Raw genomic sequence first — 17,690 nt, 5'->3', positions numbered from 1 at the left:
GCTCTGATGAGGAACTGGGGCTGTGCCTGCATTCTACTGTGTTCCACAGTTGTCTTCGTAAGACTCTTCAATCCCCTAATATTTATAAGCAAGAATCTCACTCAATGTGCTTAAACACCTAAAAGATATTACAAATGTTTTCACTTTTGAGTAAGAAACTCAGTCAAGCACAGAATCAGTCAGAAAACCAGTAACAATTCAAAAAAAAACTAGTTAAACTTTTGTCTAATCTGACTCCCCAACAAAATCACAAGAGATATACAAATAATTGGAATAATTTCACTATAATTATCAGAAAAAGAATCTAGGCTCTTTAGTGACCTTCGCTGACCACTAAGATTTTGTTTCCTGAAAGATCCTACAGATGCAACAGCAGGACTAAATAAAAATACCAGGAGAACACTGCCACCTGCTGAAGTGCTGTTTTCCGGTACAAGTAATTTACTACAGAAATGTGGGCTCTTAAACCTAAAGAGAAACAACCTGTATTTTTCATGTTGGTAAATAAATTTGAAATGTGGATTACAAGTATAATGCGATTTTAAGGTTAACTTAATTATCATACATCTAAAGAGGAATACACAAGGAAACACAGATTGGAAATCCATAAAATTCATCAATATTAATAATAAACGATACGCCTGGTAAGAAGAAAACTCAACAGAAGCACTGTGATCATTAAGCATGAAGCCTTCCCTTACGCCTGACTGATTAATGATTAATGCAGAGTGCACTTCAAAAGTGTAAAGAATGTTTCAATGATCCAAAAATAAAATAGGTAGAATATCCAATTAGCCTCCTCTCAACATTTCCTACGATCATTAAAAGAAACTCACACATGTCTATTTTCCAAAATAAATGCTGAAGGCAATTATTTTTTAATCATCTTATGATTTTCAAGTTTTGCAGTATTCAGTTCATTCAACCACTGATTCTTTAAATTGACAGGCTCTGAATTTTAAATCAGAAACCAGAGTGTTATGTAGAACTATCTGGATAGCCAAGATGACATGTGTTTGGATATGAGAATTTTTCAATAGAAAATTTTTCTTTCACTTAAATAACACAGTATATTTATATCTTACAATTTTAGGAAATACCAAAGTTAAACTAAATGTAAATTAGTCATACTGAAATGCATTAAGAATAAACTTACCAAGTACAAGAAATATCCACCAAAGCCAGTATTGTCCATTGAAATATCCAGTAAAATAATCAGAAAACTATGGAATGAACATAAATATATTTACTGTATTTATGGACCTAAATTTGAAAATCATAGATTAACCTCAGTTTCAGAATGATTTAATTCAAATAATCGTCAGCACATAAAACAGCACAAAAAGAGAAAAGAAAAAAATTACACATAAAATTATTTGAAGAAAAAAAAACTTTTAGAAGTTTTTTATCAGCAAACAAACTTATGCAAAATATTTAAGAAATAAAAATTAGTTTCAAACTGCCTGTAAGGAAGAAAGATAAGTGCTATGTATCCGAATCCAACATTTTTCTCATTAAAGAGTTCACATGTCAGTTCTTTTCTCATAATCTCTCAAAGCCACAACTACCATCCCAAACACACTACAGCAACCCGCTGCTTTAGATATTAACACCAAAAGCCACATTAGTTTAATCTTATCAGATGGGGATGTTCTGCTGACCTCTAAAAAGAAGAGCTTTTGACCTTCTGCACACCCCCTACTGTTAATCACTGCCAAGAATACTAGGCACATAAAGACCCCCAACTCATTAGAGTCTTTTTTATTTTCAAACTAGATGCTCCAGCATTCATTTCCCAACAGTGAGCTGAGAACAGCTAAATGAACCTTGAAGTGGCATTTCAACAGTTCCTATTAGTGGCTGTGGCAGACAGTTTATAAATTCTCTATGAAATGAGAATGTGAACAGACAGATGGAAGGTAGGGTTTGATGACACTGAACACAGGTATCTTTTACTTGATTTGACTGTGGACATGATGATTTATTATTTTTTAAAAGTTTTCTTTTTAAATCAGTCTCATTTTCCTGTTTATCTACTGTTTCTACCAGCCTCCAACCTGAATTGAACTAAAAATGAGTTTGTTAAAAGCATATTTGTCCTCAGATGTATGCACATTCGTCCTCAGATGTATCTATTTCCAAATTTGTACATAATTATTTCCAACTTTTCACTGGTAATTTCCACAAAAGATTTAAAAAAAAATCTTACAGGTTTGGTACGAACAAAACGCTTACAAACTTAAATAACGTTACTGTGTGGGAAAGCACATCCACTAAAGGGTATCTAAATTTTAAAGTAATTTCCCAGGAAGTATGTATAATACATGAACCATGATCTAAGTTCTCAGCTTTGAGTCTGAGAAATTTCAAAAAATAGAGATTTCAAAGTACCACTGTAGATACAAAGCCCATGTATTCCTACACCTTTAAAATATGTACAATGAAAGAATTGGAAAACTGAAAATATAGCTTGTAAAGTAGGACAGCTGTATTACTTTTTAATCAAATGATTAATAAGAAACAAAAGGCTTTCATATAGGTTTTAGAGATTATAAGAACAAAAGGAATAAAGAACTAAAACCATACATTTTTACCTAATTCTTAAAATATATTTAATATACAATATCGCCAACAACAGGCAACCAGAAAAGAACAAAGAAATTCTTCACCAGAAGTACCGACCTGCAGCTGTTCTTTATCTGTTCCCAATTAAAGAATATAATTATCTTCATTTTGAAGTCAAAGGGAAAACTCACTACATAAAAAGAATAAACTAATAAGCCTTGGGGCTCATTAGTAAGTTATCAAACGTGTTTCAAAATACTAAAAAATCAGAGGGCTCAGTCAAGTTGTGTTTTGGGTTTTCTTAATAACTCATATTTAGTAGTTAACCACAGGCTGCAAGAAATCAAATTTTGGAAAATAAATTAACGAACAGTAAGAACTAATCTGACTTAAATTTTTGAAATAATTATGATTTTATTTTGTTAATATGACACCAGTATTTTTTTGTTTACTTCCTGCCTACTTTTAAAAGGAATTGTCAGCTTTTACTAAAATATATATGCAATTTTAAACAAATAATAAAAACATTAAAAGCCTTGGAGAGAATCTTGGGCTAAACATATTTACATTAAATGTGAGGCTCACAGCAATTCAGAAACGAAAAGAAAAGAGAAACAAAAAGAAAAGCAGCAATGTGATTTATAAATTACTTATTATCTAATAAAAGGAAATGCCGGGCTTTTAGGAAAAAACCTTTCCCTCAGCACTGAACTCCAAGGAGAATTTATTGCTTGGAGCATTGTAACAAAAGTCAAAGTATAGTCAAAGTTACAGAGGCAGTACAAAATTAGGGAAACGGGCACTGAACGGAAGTCAAGCTAGATTCTAATCCACAAACTGTGGGACACTCAGCAAGCTATTAGACTTTTTATTCTGTTTCATCATCAATAAAACGGCTAGTTTGTCTCCAGCATCACTGACGACACAGGATTATTCGGTGTTTATAATAAATCATACCTGGAACATAGTAAGTGCTCACTGAATGGCAGCTATTATTTTAAAACAGAAGATTCCTTAAAATCCTTTTCTTATATCAATTCTCAATATACACTACAGGTATAACATTAACCTTAACTCAGTAAAGGTATTTTAAAGGGAAACTAAACAAACAAACAAAAAAAGGCGGGGTAGGGGGGGACTAAACAGTCCCATGGATTAAACTTCATTCTATTAAATTCCTTACAAAACTTTGAGAAACTCCAGTCTTTGAATTTAAGGTCCCATCTTATCACACTGACTGGAGTTGATGAGAAAACAATCTAACTCCTTCGCAACCTGGGGTTCTATGAGAGAATTGGGCCTTAATATACTAGAGTCGAACACTGCATATTATGCATTGATTTATTTTTTATGTTCTAGAATGATACTAGCAATTCAATAACCTTAGGAAAACTGAGAAAGTCAAATCATTTTCCATGTTCTGTGACTCAGACAAGAAATCCCATTTGATTAAAAGTCATTAATTCTATTACTAATATAACCAGGGTTGGACTAGATTATCTAATTCCAACTCTTGAGTTTTTCCTACTGGTAACTTCTGCAGGGGCAGGGACTGTCTCTTTATCTCTGCATGCCTCATAACACCTAACAGATTTATGCTTGTGGTGAGAACCTACTTTACATTTTTCAAATGAAATTAAAACAAGGAACTGCCAGGGGGCAGTTCTTATAATGGCCAGGTTTTCATCACCTTAAAAGAAGCCAGTTTGCAGGTCCCACCAAGAATCTGGGACTGTTTAATAACCACAGCCTATAATCTGGTCTGAACAGAAACACGGTCTGACAAGATTACTGAAACCCTGGGAAGTAATATAGTAAGTTTAAAATTAATGAAAAAACACATAAAATTCAGTTTTAATATTTTTTTTAATGGGTGATTTTCTTAAGATATTTGATAATGTAGGTGCGTAAATGAAGTGTCTGAAGCACTGAAGCTGACATATTAGTATGTGGTTCTACTGAAAATTTCAGGAGGACTTGACTCATTCAATTTGAAGTCATTGTTTAAATAACCATGATTTGTGGAAAGTATATATTTTATTAATTGTATATAGCATTTATATGTGTGGGTTACTTTTAATAAGAGTAACTAATTAACAAAGCCACTTTCCTAGCTGAAGAAACCAGGGGAAAATCCTTGTAAAAACGAGCCAAAGGGGCCTTCAGGAGGCAAAGGAAAAGAGCGGGGGAAGGTTATGCTAACAATAGTACTACCTGTGCAATGGTTACAAAAATTTTATTTTTTTGCTGAGATGGGAGAAAGGTAAGAACTTACTGTTATCTCCCTACACATCATTTTGTAAACAACATGAGGGAGACAGGGTGATTTCCAGGAACAACTGGAAAATGAGAAGAAAGGCTTAGAAGGAACATAGGGGTTGAACCCAGGTCTCCCACATTGCAGGGAGATTCTTTACCAGCTGAGTCACAAGGGAAGCCCAAGAATACTGGAGTGGGTAGCCTATCCCTTCTCCAGCAGATCTTCCCAACCCAGGAATCGAACCAGGGTCTCCTGCACTGCAGGCAGATTCTTTACCAACTGAGCTATCAGGGAAGCCGATAAAGGAAAAGATGAGTTCTAATAACTACCTTAAAGGCGTGTACTTTTACTTTTTGGGGCCTTCCCAGTGGCTCAGTAAGAGAATATTTAAATCCATGATAATTTCACTAGCCAATGGAAATGTTTACGTCTTAACTAATTCCAGGCAGACCTATGCTTTATCACAATAGTGGCAGCCATGATTCACTGAGCACATACACTTGTGCAGTAACTGGGCAAGGCACTCAAAATATGTCCTGTTCTTACCTCACAAAAATACTGAAAGGCACCTATTATCTATTATGAAGAAACTAACGCTCTGAACAATTTAAAAACTTAAAAGTCAGAACAATGATATAAAAATGATGAGATTCAAACTCAAATTTATCTGATTTCAAAGTTCTTTCCACATACTAACAAGTTCTCATACAATATAGTCAGAAAATGTTCACACCACAGAGATCACTATGATAACTAAGGATAGAAGTTAAGAATTAAGTCTCAAAATAATTGAAATCATATACACAAAATACACAAAATGAACATTTACGAATCACACAGGAAATTTCATGTACTTTAATTTTAGCGATAAAAGTGGTAGAGGCTATCAAGACACTCACCCTGACAATAAGGATCCATTTGATCAATGAAAGGCCAAATCCACAGATGGCACCATACCTTCCAGCGATGGTGTTGGTGATACAGAAGGATAAACAAAATCCAAGCCAGTTGAAAATAAATGCCACTGAAAGCAAGAGAAATAATTCTTTTAAAAGACGACACTGGAAACAAATGAACAGAGACCTAATTCAGAAGACCTGAGTTTGATCCCTGGGTTGGGAAGATCCCTTGGAGAAAGGCATGGCAACACACTCCAGTATTCTTGCCTGGAATTCCATGTACAGAGAAGCCTAGCAGGCTACAGGTCATCATCTCAAAGAGTAGGACATGACTGAGCGACTAACGCCACTACTACTTCGTGGAATATAAATAATACTGCACTGCTCAATGGAAATAGCAGTTCTCTTTCTTTTAACTCTGTATTAATTAAGTCTTCCTTACAGACTGTAGTCTACCTTTTTCAAACTATTTAGTTGTTTACCATCCATTAACAAATGGGTAAGCTTGGTTTCTTGTCAGTTTGGTCAACAAGAATCAATACCTTAGAGCTTACAACCCAAAAGATGAAATTGTAATTTTAAACCAGTTAAAAATTAAGTCACAAAGTGGCTGGCATGCAATCCTACCCAAAAAGTCTAGTCTAAGACACCAGCCGACCAAATCGGCTTTTTAAAAAAGCAGTATTAAAGATGAGCTGAATAAAGTATGTATTTTAATAATAAATAAATTATACTAATGTTCCAGGAGCAAATATTGTTCACAGCCTCCTCCTACCTAACAAAACCTGTGATTCCCCTTCCCAGGAACCCACCCACTTCTACAGCCTGCATTTAACGGGTGGCTGGACTCCATACTTAGCCCCCAAAGGTGAGTCCTGAGTAGTCTGGGAAAATCACAAGAGGCCCAAATCCCCTGCCAGTGATTTTATTTTGTAAATAGGACTTCTGAAAAACATTCTTAAAAACACAGCAAGGAGAGAGAGGATGGAATTTAGGCTACATGATAGGAGCTCTAAATTGATCATTATTGAAGCTGGGTGATGGATATGCAGATGCTTTAATTTTTTTAACTGAAATAGACTTGATTTACAATGTTGTGTGTGCTTATTTTAAATTTTTGGCCACTTCTTAAAGCATATGGGATCTTAGTTCTCCAACCAGGGATTAAACCCTGCACCCCCTTGCACTGGAAGACTGAGTCTTAACCACTAGACCACCAAGGAAATCCTACAGAGATGTTTAATTTACTCTCATCCAGTTTGAGAATTTCTACAATAAAAGCTTTAAAAAAAGGAAGAAGAAGAAAAAGTAGAGGCCCTTCTTCTTCCACTGGATGTCACATTTAATCATCATACCTGAAACTGTTGCCATGATCCTGCTATCAGCCTGAGAACTAAACCACCATTCTAAGTCTGCTGGGGTGGATTGTGGAGGGGTGGATGGTTAGATGGTGGGTGGGTGGGTTTGTGTGCATGTGAGCATGTATGTGTGTGTGTGTTGTCTTGGTGAAGAAGAAAGCAAAGCAGAGCAAGTCTGTGCCTGAGGTCTGCTTATCCAGAGACTTCTGCTTTTATGAGACAGTCTCCTATGTATTTACAATGGCTGAGTGAGGGTTTTCTACTATTTGTAGCATAAAGCATTCTGACCTGCGATTCTATCCCAGGTCCCTGAGATATAATCAGAGTGCCATATTTATGTTCAAGATATCAACAATATCACAATAATAGCAGCAATAATAATAATAAAACTAAAGACCAACTTGAACATAAGTCTTGTTCACTGCTCATCCTCTCACCCTAAATATCTCCAACCAAGCCCCAGGGAGAATAAAGTAAATTACCTAGAGAAATTCTGGTTTTTCAAAATTCTAAAGACCTAGAGGAAATGTTTTAAGGTAAGTTCAAATGAAATGGCTATTTCTTTGAGGGAATGTCCCTACTATTATCATTTCTTCCTTCCTAAAACTTTCTAGATGCAACCTTTTTGATCATTAATGGGAAGCTATAATACATGGTGATGCAATAGCCAGAAAAATCAATTTTGAAATAAGAGATGTGTGTGAGTCACAACTCACTCACTGGATATACAACCTTGGACTCACTGCTGACTTCTGTTGAGCCACAGTTCTCTGATCTTTAAGCACCGACTTCATGAGATTGATAAGACGATTAAATGAGAATGAAAAAGCTTAGCACAGCACCTGGCACACGGTGGTTGCTAAAAAATGTCTGCCACCATCCCTATACATACAAAACGATCTCTTCACATTAGAGTGGGCCCCATCTTTCCTGCCAAAAACATTTCAGGAGACACTACTATAAATAAAGAGTGTGGAAGTGTGGAAGTCGCTCAGTGGTGTCCAACTCTGCAACCCCATGGACTGTAGTCTGCCAGGCTCCTCTGTCCATGGGATTCTCCAGGTAAGAATACTAGAGTGGGTTGCCGTGTCCTCCTCCAGGGATCTTCCCGACCCAGGGATCAAACCTGGGTCTCAGGCACTGCAGGCAGACCCTTTACATCTGAGCCACCAGGGAAGCTATACTATATAAAGCTTGTTTATTCTCTAATTTTAGCTACCATACTGGACAACACAGATAGAACATTTCCATCGTTCTAGAATAATCTATTGCATATAGCAGCTCTCTAACTAACTGGCTAATATTTGTGTTAACTGTGGGGAAAGCAGATAACAAAACCAGTTTCATATCTATTTAAAGAACTGACATTATCAAGCAGCAGCAGAGATTCCCAACTGGTTGCTACATATGTGCTAATGACAAGCTGAGGTATTTCTCTCCTCAACCCTTAGGGCAGGCAGGAGAGGTCTGGGGCAGAGGACAGACACCTCCAGTCCTGAGCACCCCATCCCAGTGTGCTATGAACATTCTATCATTTTGCAAGTATCTCATGTCACAGGTATCTTCCTATATCAAAACACAGGAAGCATTGACAGAGAAATCCAAAACAGCAAAATATTTCAAAAGTGTTATTTTTTTTGTACCACTGAGCATGTATATGTTTAGCTTTGGGGGGAAAAAGCATTTAAACACTGTCCAGTTTCTTCAAAATCAGACCTACCACTATCTACTAGACATATCATTGTGCCCCAAAGAGGAACAAGATTCAAAAGGACGAAAAAGTACTTAATGAGGTGTCATGTTTTTTTTATGGGCTCCACCAGCAGTATGAATTCCTATAAACTGTGCTCATGTGATATAATTTGTTACTGACTGAACTGCACTTGCCTCGAAACTTGTAGATTAAAGTCCTAACCCCCCAGTGTGACTTATGTAGAGACAGGGCCTTCAGAGAGGGAGTTACGAGTACCTGAGGTTATAAGGGTAAAGCCGTAATATAACAGGACTGGTGTCCCTACAGGAAGAGGCAGAGATGGCAGAGAGTTCTCTGTGCACACACGCAGAGGCGAGGCCATGTGAGGACACTGCAAGAAGACAGCCATCTGCAAGCCAGGAGGAGAACCCTCACCAGAAACCAAGTTTTCTGGCTCTCTGATCTCAGACTTCTAGCTTCCAGAACCGTGAGAAAATAAATTTTCATTGTTTAAGCCACCTAGACTGTGATATTTTGTTACAGCAGCCTGAACAGACAAACATGTAACTTAATCACCTTTAACTGCTCTCACATACACAGGCACTAGTTAAACAGAGCTGTGACTACTGCAGCATAGATGGATTCACTTTTTATGCCCTTTGGCCTATAAGACAGAAAGTAAAGATGAGTAAGTCTTTAAGGTACAGAAAGGGCAGAGCATTCCATTCTGGATCCTCACAGGGTCCCCAGCCTCTGGGATCTAATGCCTGATGATCTGAGGTAGAGCTGATGTCACAGTTGAAATAAAGTACACAATAAATGCAATGCACACGAATCATCCCAAAACCAGCCCCCTCCTCCCTGGTCTGTGGAAAAATTGTCTTCCATGAAACTGGTCCCTGGTGCCAAAACGTTGAGTACTGCTAAGACACGTCTGAATCGTCAGGAAAAGGATTTAATAAACATACACTAAACCTCAGGTATGGAAAATCCATAAAAGAATGTGTAGTAGAGACAGATGAACAGATATCAATACATGCCTAAGAGACAAGACATGAATACTTTTCTTTCAGCTCCACCTTCATTCATGCATGTTCCGCTAGAGAGCTAGAACAAAATAAGGAAGCTTAAAAGGTGTAGGGGATGGGACTTTCCGGTCGGTCAAGTGGCTTTGACTCCACACTTCCAATCAGAAGTCTGAGATCAATGAGTCAGAAAATTCCATTTCTGGTGAGGGTTCTCTTCCTGGCTTGCAGATGGCTGGTTAGGGAACTAGATCCCACATAGCACAATTAAAAATCCACACGCCACAAATGAAAAGATCCCACAGACAGCAGTGAAAACTGAAGATCCTGCATGTCGCAACTAAGACCCGGCACAGCAAAATAAATCAAAAAAATTTTTTTTTAAAAGGTGGCGGTCACCTATTCCCAACACAGCAAGGCCCAAGATGGAACCCAGAGAAGCAACAGGTTCATATAAGCTATACTCCTGTGGAAAAGTAAGATTTGGGGGAGTAAATAACAGGGAAGTAGGAAAATTAGCACAGGAAAGTTGGTAAAGTATGCTTAGTGTTGCTCCAATTATAATTCTCCGCTTGCGGTCCTTTTTTTTTTTAAGAGCAAATAAGGCAGGTTTACACAGGTGAATGGCATCTGAAAGAAGGCTGCCAATCAACTGACTTACTGGAACTGAGAGGAAGGAGAACACCACCTGCTCTTAACAGCACTCATAATTCATGGCATTTCACGTATACTAACTCATGGGACCCTTACATTAGCCTTTGAAGAAGGCCGAGACCAGAATTAATTCCCTTTCACAGAAGGGCAAATTACGACTCAGAACAGTTAGGCTCCACACACGAAGTCACAAGGTAAGTAAGAAGCGTTGTAGGTAGGACTGTGGCACCCAAGTCTTTTTCTTTTTTTTTTGCAACCAAGTCTTTTACACCTGTATACACTGATCATTTTATATATATACCTTCTACCTACCCAAAGAATTTGTTGGGTAATCAGAAAGCAATACTATATACTATAGTTTATCCATTAACTAGTATGGCTACACGTTTACATTTTCAATAGCCACAAGATATGTATTAATAATAAAGGGAAAAGAGTAACTCCACAGTGAAGAAAGCTGGCGGACACCACCTTATCCTGATGAGAGTTAACATCACTAGTAATAAGAATTCTAGTAATAAGATACCCAGTAATAAGGTATCTAGATCATTGCCTTCTGATATGATGCACTGAAAACACAGTATTTCTGTGGTGTTCTTGGGCGGGGGTGGGCGGGCGATGCAAAGTGGGGCCGAATGTACCACCTGAATCTAATGGAAACATTAGCTAAATCCAAATTGAAAGACATTTCACAAAATAACTGACCAGGATTCTACAGAAGAATCAAAATTGTTACAAAACAAAGACAGACTAACAAACTGTTCTGGATTGAGGCAGATGATGGAAACACAGAGGCTAATGACTTCCCTGGTAGCTCAGATGGTAAAGCCTCTGCCTACGATGCAGGAGACCTGGGTTCAATCCCTGGGTCGGGAAGGTCTCCTGGAGAAGGAAATGGCACCCCACTCCAGGATTCTTGCCTGGAAAATCCCATGGACAGAGGAGCCTGGTAGGTTACAGTCCATGGGGTTGCAAAGAGTCAGACACAACTGAGCGACTTCACTTCACAATACAATGTGTAATCCCAAAATAGATGCTAGACCAAGAAAAAGACATCCGTGGGACAGCTGGGAAAATCTGAAAAAGGTCTACAAACTAGTCAGTGTTATTTCATGATGTTAATTTAACTTCCCAATGTTGATCACTAAAGTTATGTATGTTAACACTTGGAAAAGCTGGATGAAAGCTATATGCCAATTGTACTGTTTCTGCATTTTTCTTCCTAAATTTGAAATTATTTCAAAAATGAAAAGTTTAAAATGTTTAAATTTTAAACAATTTGATACTTGCTCTGGAAACAAACAAGTGAATATTACAAATGAATGAACACCAATATAATACTAACATTAAGCACTTATTAATTTTATCAAAGAAAAATCCTCATTATATATGAATGCACCACATTTCAAATAGACCCAAAGAATAACTGATTTTACTATACTTGATTCTGAACTGCATAAAGGCAAATCTGTCTCATCCTTATGCAATTCTCTTTATTTAAACTATCAACAGTTGAGAAAAACATGAAGCTAACAATGTATTAATTTTCAGACATTTCCAATAAACTACAAGTAATGAAATGACCAAAAAATTATTTTCCTTATAAACAGAACAAATTCAATAAAATTTAATACTTCACAAATATTATGAGTTTCTTAAGGTACAGTTACAACTCTTATATATCTCCCCTTTCTAGATGCAATTACAATACATGAGCCCAAAGCTGTATAAAAACCTAGCTTTATATGAAGAGAGTAAGTCACTGATGCCTAACAAGGCAATCAATGTGTGGTACCCAGATAACCTCTTTAAGAACTATCGTTTATATGACTCATCCATGGTAGGTACTTGAAAGTACTTACTGAATAAAGATATTCAATATCACTAATCATTGGGGAAATGCAAATTAGACCACAACTAGATACCACCACATAACTATTAGATTTCTAAAATTTTTTAAACTCTCAGTACCAAATGCTGATGAGGATCGGAGCAATAGGAACACTCATTCACTGCTGGTGGGAATGCAGAATGGAACCGGAAGAATTTCTTACAAATCAGAGTTCACATTTCAAAACATCTTTCTAATTCTTTTTAAACTTACTTGAAAGTGAAAGTGAAGTAGCCCAGCTGTATGAGACTCTTAGCGACCCCATGGACTGTAGCTTGCCAGGCTCCTCCGTCCATGGGATTTTCCAGGCAAGAATACTGGAGTGGGTTGCCATTTCCTTCTCCAGGGGATCTTCATGACCAGCGGTTGAACCCGAGTCTCCAGCACTGCAGCGCAGACTCTTTACCGTCTAAGCCACCAGGGAAGCCCAATTTACAAATAACCTAGTATCTCTTTAACTATGTTTCCCTCAAATCTAAAATGGGAATAATCCAAGTGATTAATTATTATGATAGCATGCTGATATGAAGACTCACACATGGTACAAAAGGACAAACCTCAGAAAAAGTTTTCTAAGTAGAATATAGATTACGTTTTTAAGCACGAGAGTTCAAGTAATTTCCACAGAATGTCACTTATCCAATGAACCAAACCTTAATTTCTAGCTTTTAACTAACGGACATATAACTGACTTCTATTTCATTCCCTTTGAGAGAAAATCTGTTAAAAGTAGGCTCAGAGCGGTGACACTTCAAAGGATTATGAGAAGCAAAGCATCATCAGGGAATATACACATTTCTTTCTTTACATTTTCTGAACATGAGCAAGCAGTTATCTTACCAAATTTACGTGTAAACTTTAAGGTTACATGTAGTAAGAGACTGAATTGTGGATGGTGAAAACAGAGAAAGTAAAATTAAACCAACAAAAGGTTTAAATTGAAATATTCTTCCTGAAAATCACTAGTTTTATTTGCACAACTTATATAATCTGAAATGTTTAAATTATAAACCATGTTAAAGAAAATCTATTTCCAGACCTTAGAAATAGACAGCAGAACAGAATCTAAGCAATAGCTTGTTGCTGTTTAGACGCTAAGTCATGCTCAACTAGCTGCTGCTGTTAAGTTGCTTCAGTCATGTCCGACTCTGTGCGACCCCATAGACGGCAGCCTACCAGGCTCCTCTGACCCTGGGATTCTCCAGGCAAGAATACCGGAGTGGGTTGTCATTTCCTTCTCCAGTGCATGAAAGTGAAAAGTTAAAGTAAAGTTGCTCAGTCACGTCCGACTCTTTGTGACCCCAGGACCTGTAGCCTACCAGGCACCTCTGTCCGTGGGATATTCCAGGCAAGAGTATTGGAGTGGGTTGCCATTGCCTAGCTACTGTATAGTTTAGTGTGTGGAAAATGTAGCATGTTGCAATTTGTAGACAGCCACTAGATGGCAGTGACTACAAATAAATCTGAAGCACTGGCCTATGGCCTTTACCCAAAGAATGTATCAGGAAATGAAGGTGACAATTTATATAATCTTACTCTTAAAATATCAGTGCAGTATTTGTCTACAAAGATTCCTATTCTAATAGGAAGCATAAAGATATAAATTGTATAAATTTAATTTAGGAAAACTGTAATAATAGGCAGATAATTCACATTAACACATTAAATGTAAACATTTACATTCATATTGATTAATATACCACCACTGACCAAAAACAGAGCCAACCAAGTGCCTACGTTACTGTGCATTTACAACACTGGTGTATCAGGAAAATGCTTTCAGACCTAAAAACACAGATTGAGAAGAAGATAGCACAGTTAAGTGAAATACAGAAATGCAGAGATGATAACTAAGCTCAAGTCAAATAATTAGATGGTGTCAAATAACATGTTTTTATTTGTAAGAAACAGGTATTTGTACTACAAGTAATTATAATAAATTTAAATTCTTCCTTTACCAATTAAGATTTCTTAAAAGACAACCATGAAAGGAATTAATGTTTACGCTACTCTTTTTGTAAATAAAATATGTGGGAAGGCTGTTATTAATATAAAGAATTACCAGGTGAACTAAGAAAAAAATTAAGGTTTACTAGACTAATAGTACAAAGAAGAATTATTTTGTAGCCAAAGTGTGATTTTCTTTTTCATCATACTAAACATGTGTGCATTAATCACTCAGTCGTGTTCGACTGTTTGCAACCCCAAGGATTGTAGTCCACCAGGTTCCTCTGTCCATGAAATTCTCCAGGTAAGAATACTAGAGTGGGGCAGCTGTTCCCTTCCAGGGGATCTTCCCAACCCAGGGATCAAACCCAGGTCTCCTGCATTGCAGGCAGATTCTTTACCCTTTGAGCCACCAGGCAAGTCCCGTACTTAACATATCTAATGACAAATTGTAACTAAAACCACAAGATATAAATATTGCATATACATTATCTGATTGCCAACCTGAATATAATTTAGTAAATCTGAAGAGGAAAATATAACTGTATGCACATCCACCCACATACTTCTGATACTTCCATTCTTCAGAAGATGAAATGCAAGAAAGAAAAGAAGCAAGAAACCATTTCAAAATGGAGGAAAAGGTAACTGAATTTTTAGACTCAGAAGTAACTCAACTCGGGAAGTATGTATTTTCCATACTGCCTATTATTAAAGTTGAATGTGGTACTTTAGGTAAAACATTCCTCAGTTTTATTATTAAAATTAACTATACAGTTGAAATACATTAAGTCAGCATGCTATCAAAGAAGGTATGAAAGCTTGATCACTTAACTAGTTGAGGGCAGAAATTAACCCTATCATAATCTGATAAATTTACTTATCCTATTAAATCTGATAAATCTAAGAATTATTTTAGTAATTTAAACAGTTTGAGTGTCATATTATTATTTACTGAGTGTACTATGTGCCAATTCCTGAGTTAGGAATTGGAATAATGAAGACTATAATGAAGTCTTCTTAAAGCATAATCTACTTTATAAAGTCCAATGCTAAATTAAGAATGTTGCAAAATGTTAAAATAACTATTACTCAGGTTTCTGGTCTTCTAGTGATTCGCCATTCTCCACAAATAGGACAAACTCATATTTCTATGTCTCAAATCACACTGTCCCATTTGCCCAGACTACCTCCTGTTTTAAGACACTCAAGTGGATGTTCTCTGTTCCAAAAACAGAATTTACCATTTCATTATACATATTCCTATGGCCCCAAATGGACATGTAGAATTTCACATACAAAAACATATCTAGCTTTCAATATGCTTATATGCATCTCTATATAGTAAGCATCCAGCATAATAACTGCAATATAAAGTTACCTGCTAGGTGCTGAACAAATTCAAGGACTTGCATCATAACATATGATCAGTTAGTTCAATATCAAGAGCAATTTACATTTTAAACAATGTAACACACACTGACAATACTTGTCTTCCTTCACTGCCCACATTAAATACACAGACAACTAACACCTGCAAGAAAAAGGTCTGGAAATGAAATATTACTTACTGAAAAATGCCAGCATGAAAATCCCATCATTACCCACTCTGAGCTGGTCTGGGTCATTGAAGTCATCTCTTGGTGGACACTCTTCCTCTTGAATCTGTAAAAAATTCACCATTAGATTAGTTCACTAAACTAATTACAACTTTATTACCTTAAGTGAAAAGATAAAAATTTAAATAAAGTCTAATGTCCTCAATGTAATGTATAAGCAAAATGAAATGATACAATGTCTGGCACATAATAAGTACTCAAAAAATGTCAGTAGTTATTAGTTTCCATGGGCACCCTTGAAAAGAGTAACTTTGAAAGAGAACACAAAAAAGGTAAAAACTGAGTAACACTGTATTAATGAAAATATCATCACAAAAGAAAGATGTGACACTGCTACCTTAGTGTCAAAGTGAGAAAGGATTTTTCATAATCAACAGTGAACTCTGATACAAACTCCATGGTTGGCAATCTGGCAATATTTATCAAAAATTAAAATGTATACATCCTTTGACACAGTAACTGCAGCTCTTGAAAACCACTTGTAAGAAATGATGTATTAAAGACAATTCACTGCAGCAATGTTAATAAAGGTAAAAAATCAGACAAAATATAAATGCCCATCAGTAGTGGGCTACTGTCAGGAGACAATTATCTGTGAGTCTTTGATGTTTCTACATCTTCCAGGTAGAGGCACTGGCTGTGTATTATCTTTTCAAGGATGTTTATATAGTATACAGCTTTGAGTCAGACAAACAGTATCTCTCTCCAGAGCAGGGCTCCCTGGTAGCTCAGTTGGTAAATAATCTGCATGCAATGCAGGAGACCCCAGTTCCATTCCAGAGTCTGGAAGATCCCCTGGAGAAGGGATCGGCTACCCACTCCAGTACTCTTGGGCTTCCCTGGTGGCTCAGCTGGTAAAGAATCCGCCTGCAATGCAGGAGACCTGGGTTCGATCCCTGGGTTGGGAAGATCCCCTGGAGAAGGCAAAGGCTACCCACTCCAGTATTCTGGCCTGGAGAATTCCTGGACTATACAGTTCATGGGGTCACGAACAGTCAGACATGACTGAGTGACTTTCACCAGAGCAGAGAGGCAGTTGTGCTTACTGACCATTAGAAAATATTGGGTTCCCCTAAACTCAGGGTTCCACACTGCAACTGGAGACATTGCTGGCCTTGTTTGAGCTGCCCTGTGGGACCTGAAGCTCGGGAAACTGGTGAGCAAATGATAATACTCTGACTACTACTGCTGCTGTGAATAATAAAGTTTCTGTCTGATGTCTTCTGTGAGCATCCACCAAACTGTGACAAGCTAATTAGACAGCTTGCAAGTAGGGTAAAATCTCAGACCAGTGATAATTCTGAGACCAATGAAACAAATTATTATACATCGAAAGGAGAGGTAAGGTACGGTGGCTATACAGATATCTCATAGAGCAGTGTTTCAGGCAGAGGGACAAGCCAGTGCCAAGGTCCTAAGATAGAATCAGACCTGGCATGTTACAGAAATAGCAAGGAAGCTGACATGGTTGAAACCAATGAGAGCAAACAGGAAGAAATGCCAGAGTCCACGAAAGGACCCAGAGTTTTACTGAGTGAACTAGGAGGTCTCACAGAACTTTTAACAAATAAGTGACATGATCTGATCTACAAATATATTATCTCCATGTTACATACACGTAATCTCTCCTGGATGTTTTGTTTCAACTTTGTGTTGGTACAGACAGAGCTCAGAGAAGCTAAGTACCCTGTCCAAGATCACATAATTAGCTAGGTCAAGGCAGGACTTGAACCCAGGATACCAACGTTCTTTCCATCCAAGCATGGCTGTCTCACTATA

The 17,690-nt window shown here is 37.1% G+C and overlaps 1 protein-coding gene across 1 annotated transcript in view; it reads right to left on the bottom strand.

Annotated features, from left to right (window-relative positions):
- The window catches only part of NDFIP2 (Nedd4 family interacting protein 2), a 71,383-nt gene that overhangs the window by 6,691 nt on the left and 47,002 nt on the right, over nucleotides 1-17,690 (bottom strand). The window contains exons 4-6 of the mRNA XM_061435187.1: nucleotides 15,864-15,957; nucleotides 5,725-5,849; nucleotides 1,157-1,223 (exon numbers count right to left, since the gene is read on the bottom strand). Of these exons, the coding sequence (XP_061291171.1) occupies nucleotides 1,157-1,223; nucleotides 5,725-5,849; nucleotides 15,864-15,957 (286 nt within the window). The remainder of the gene's footprint in view (nucleotides 1-1,156; nucleotides 1,224-5,724; nucleotides 5,850-15,863; nucleotides 15,958-17,690) is intronic.

The sequence above is a fragment of the Bos javanicus genome, chromosome 12 (assembly GCF_032452875.1).
Source record: "Bos javanicus breed banteng chromosome 12, ARS-OSU_banteng_1.0, whole genome shotgun sequence".
Classification (NCBI taxonomy): Eukaryota; Metazoa; Chordata; class Mammalia; order Artiodactyla; family Bovidae; genus Bos; species Bos javanicus.
The sequence above is the reverse complement of the archived record's forward strand: the minus strand, read 5'-3'. Positions and strand labels throughout refer to the sequence as shown.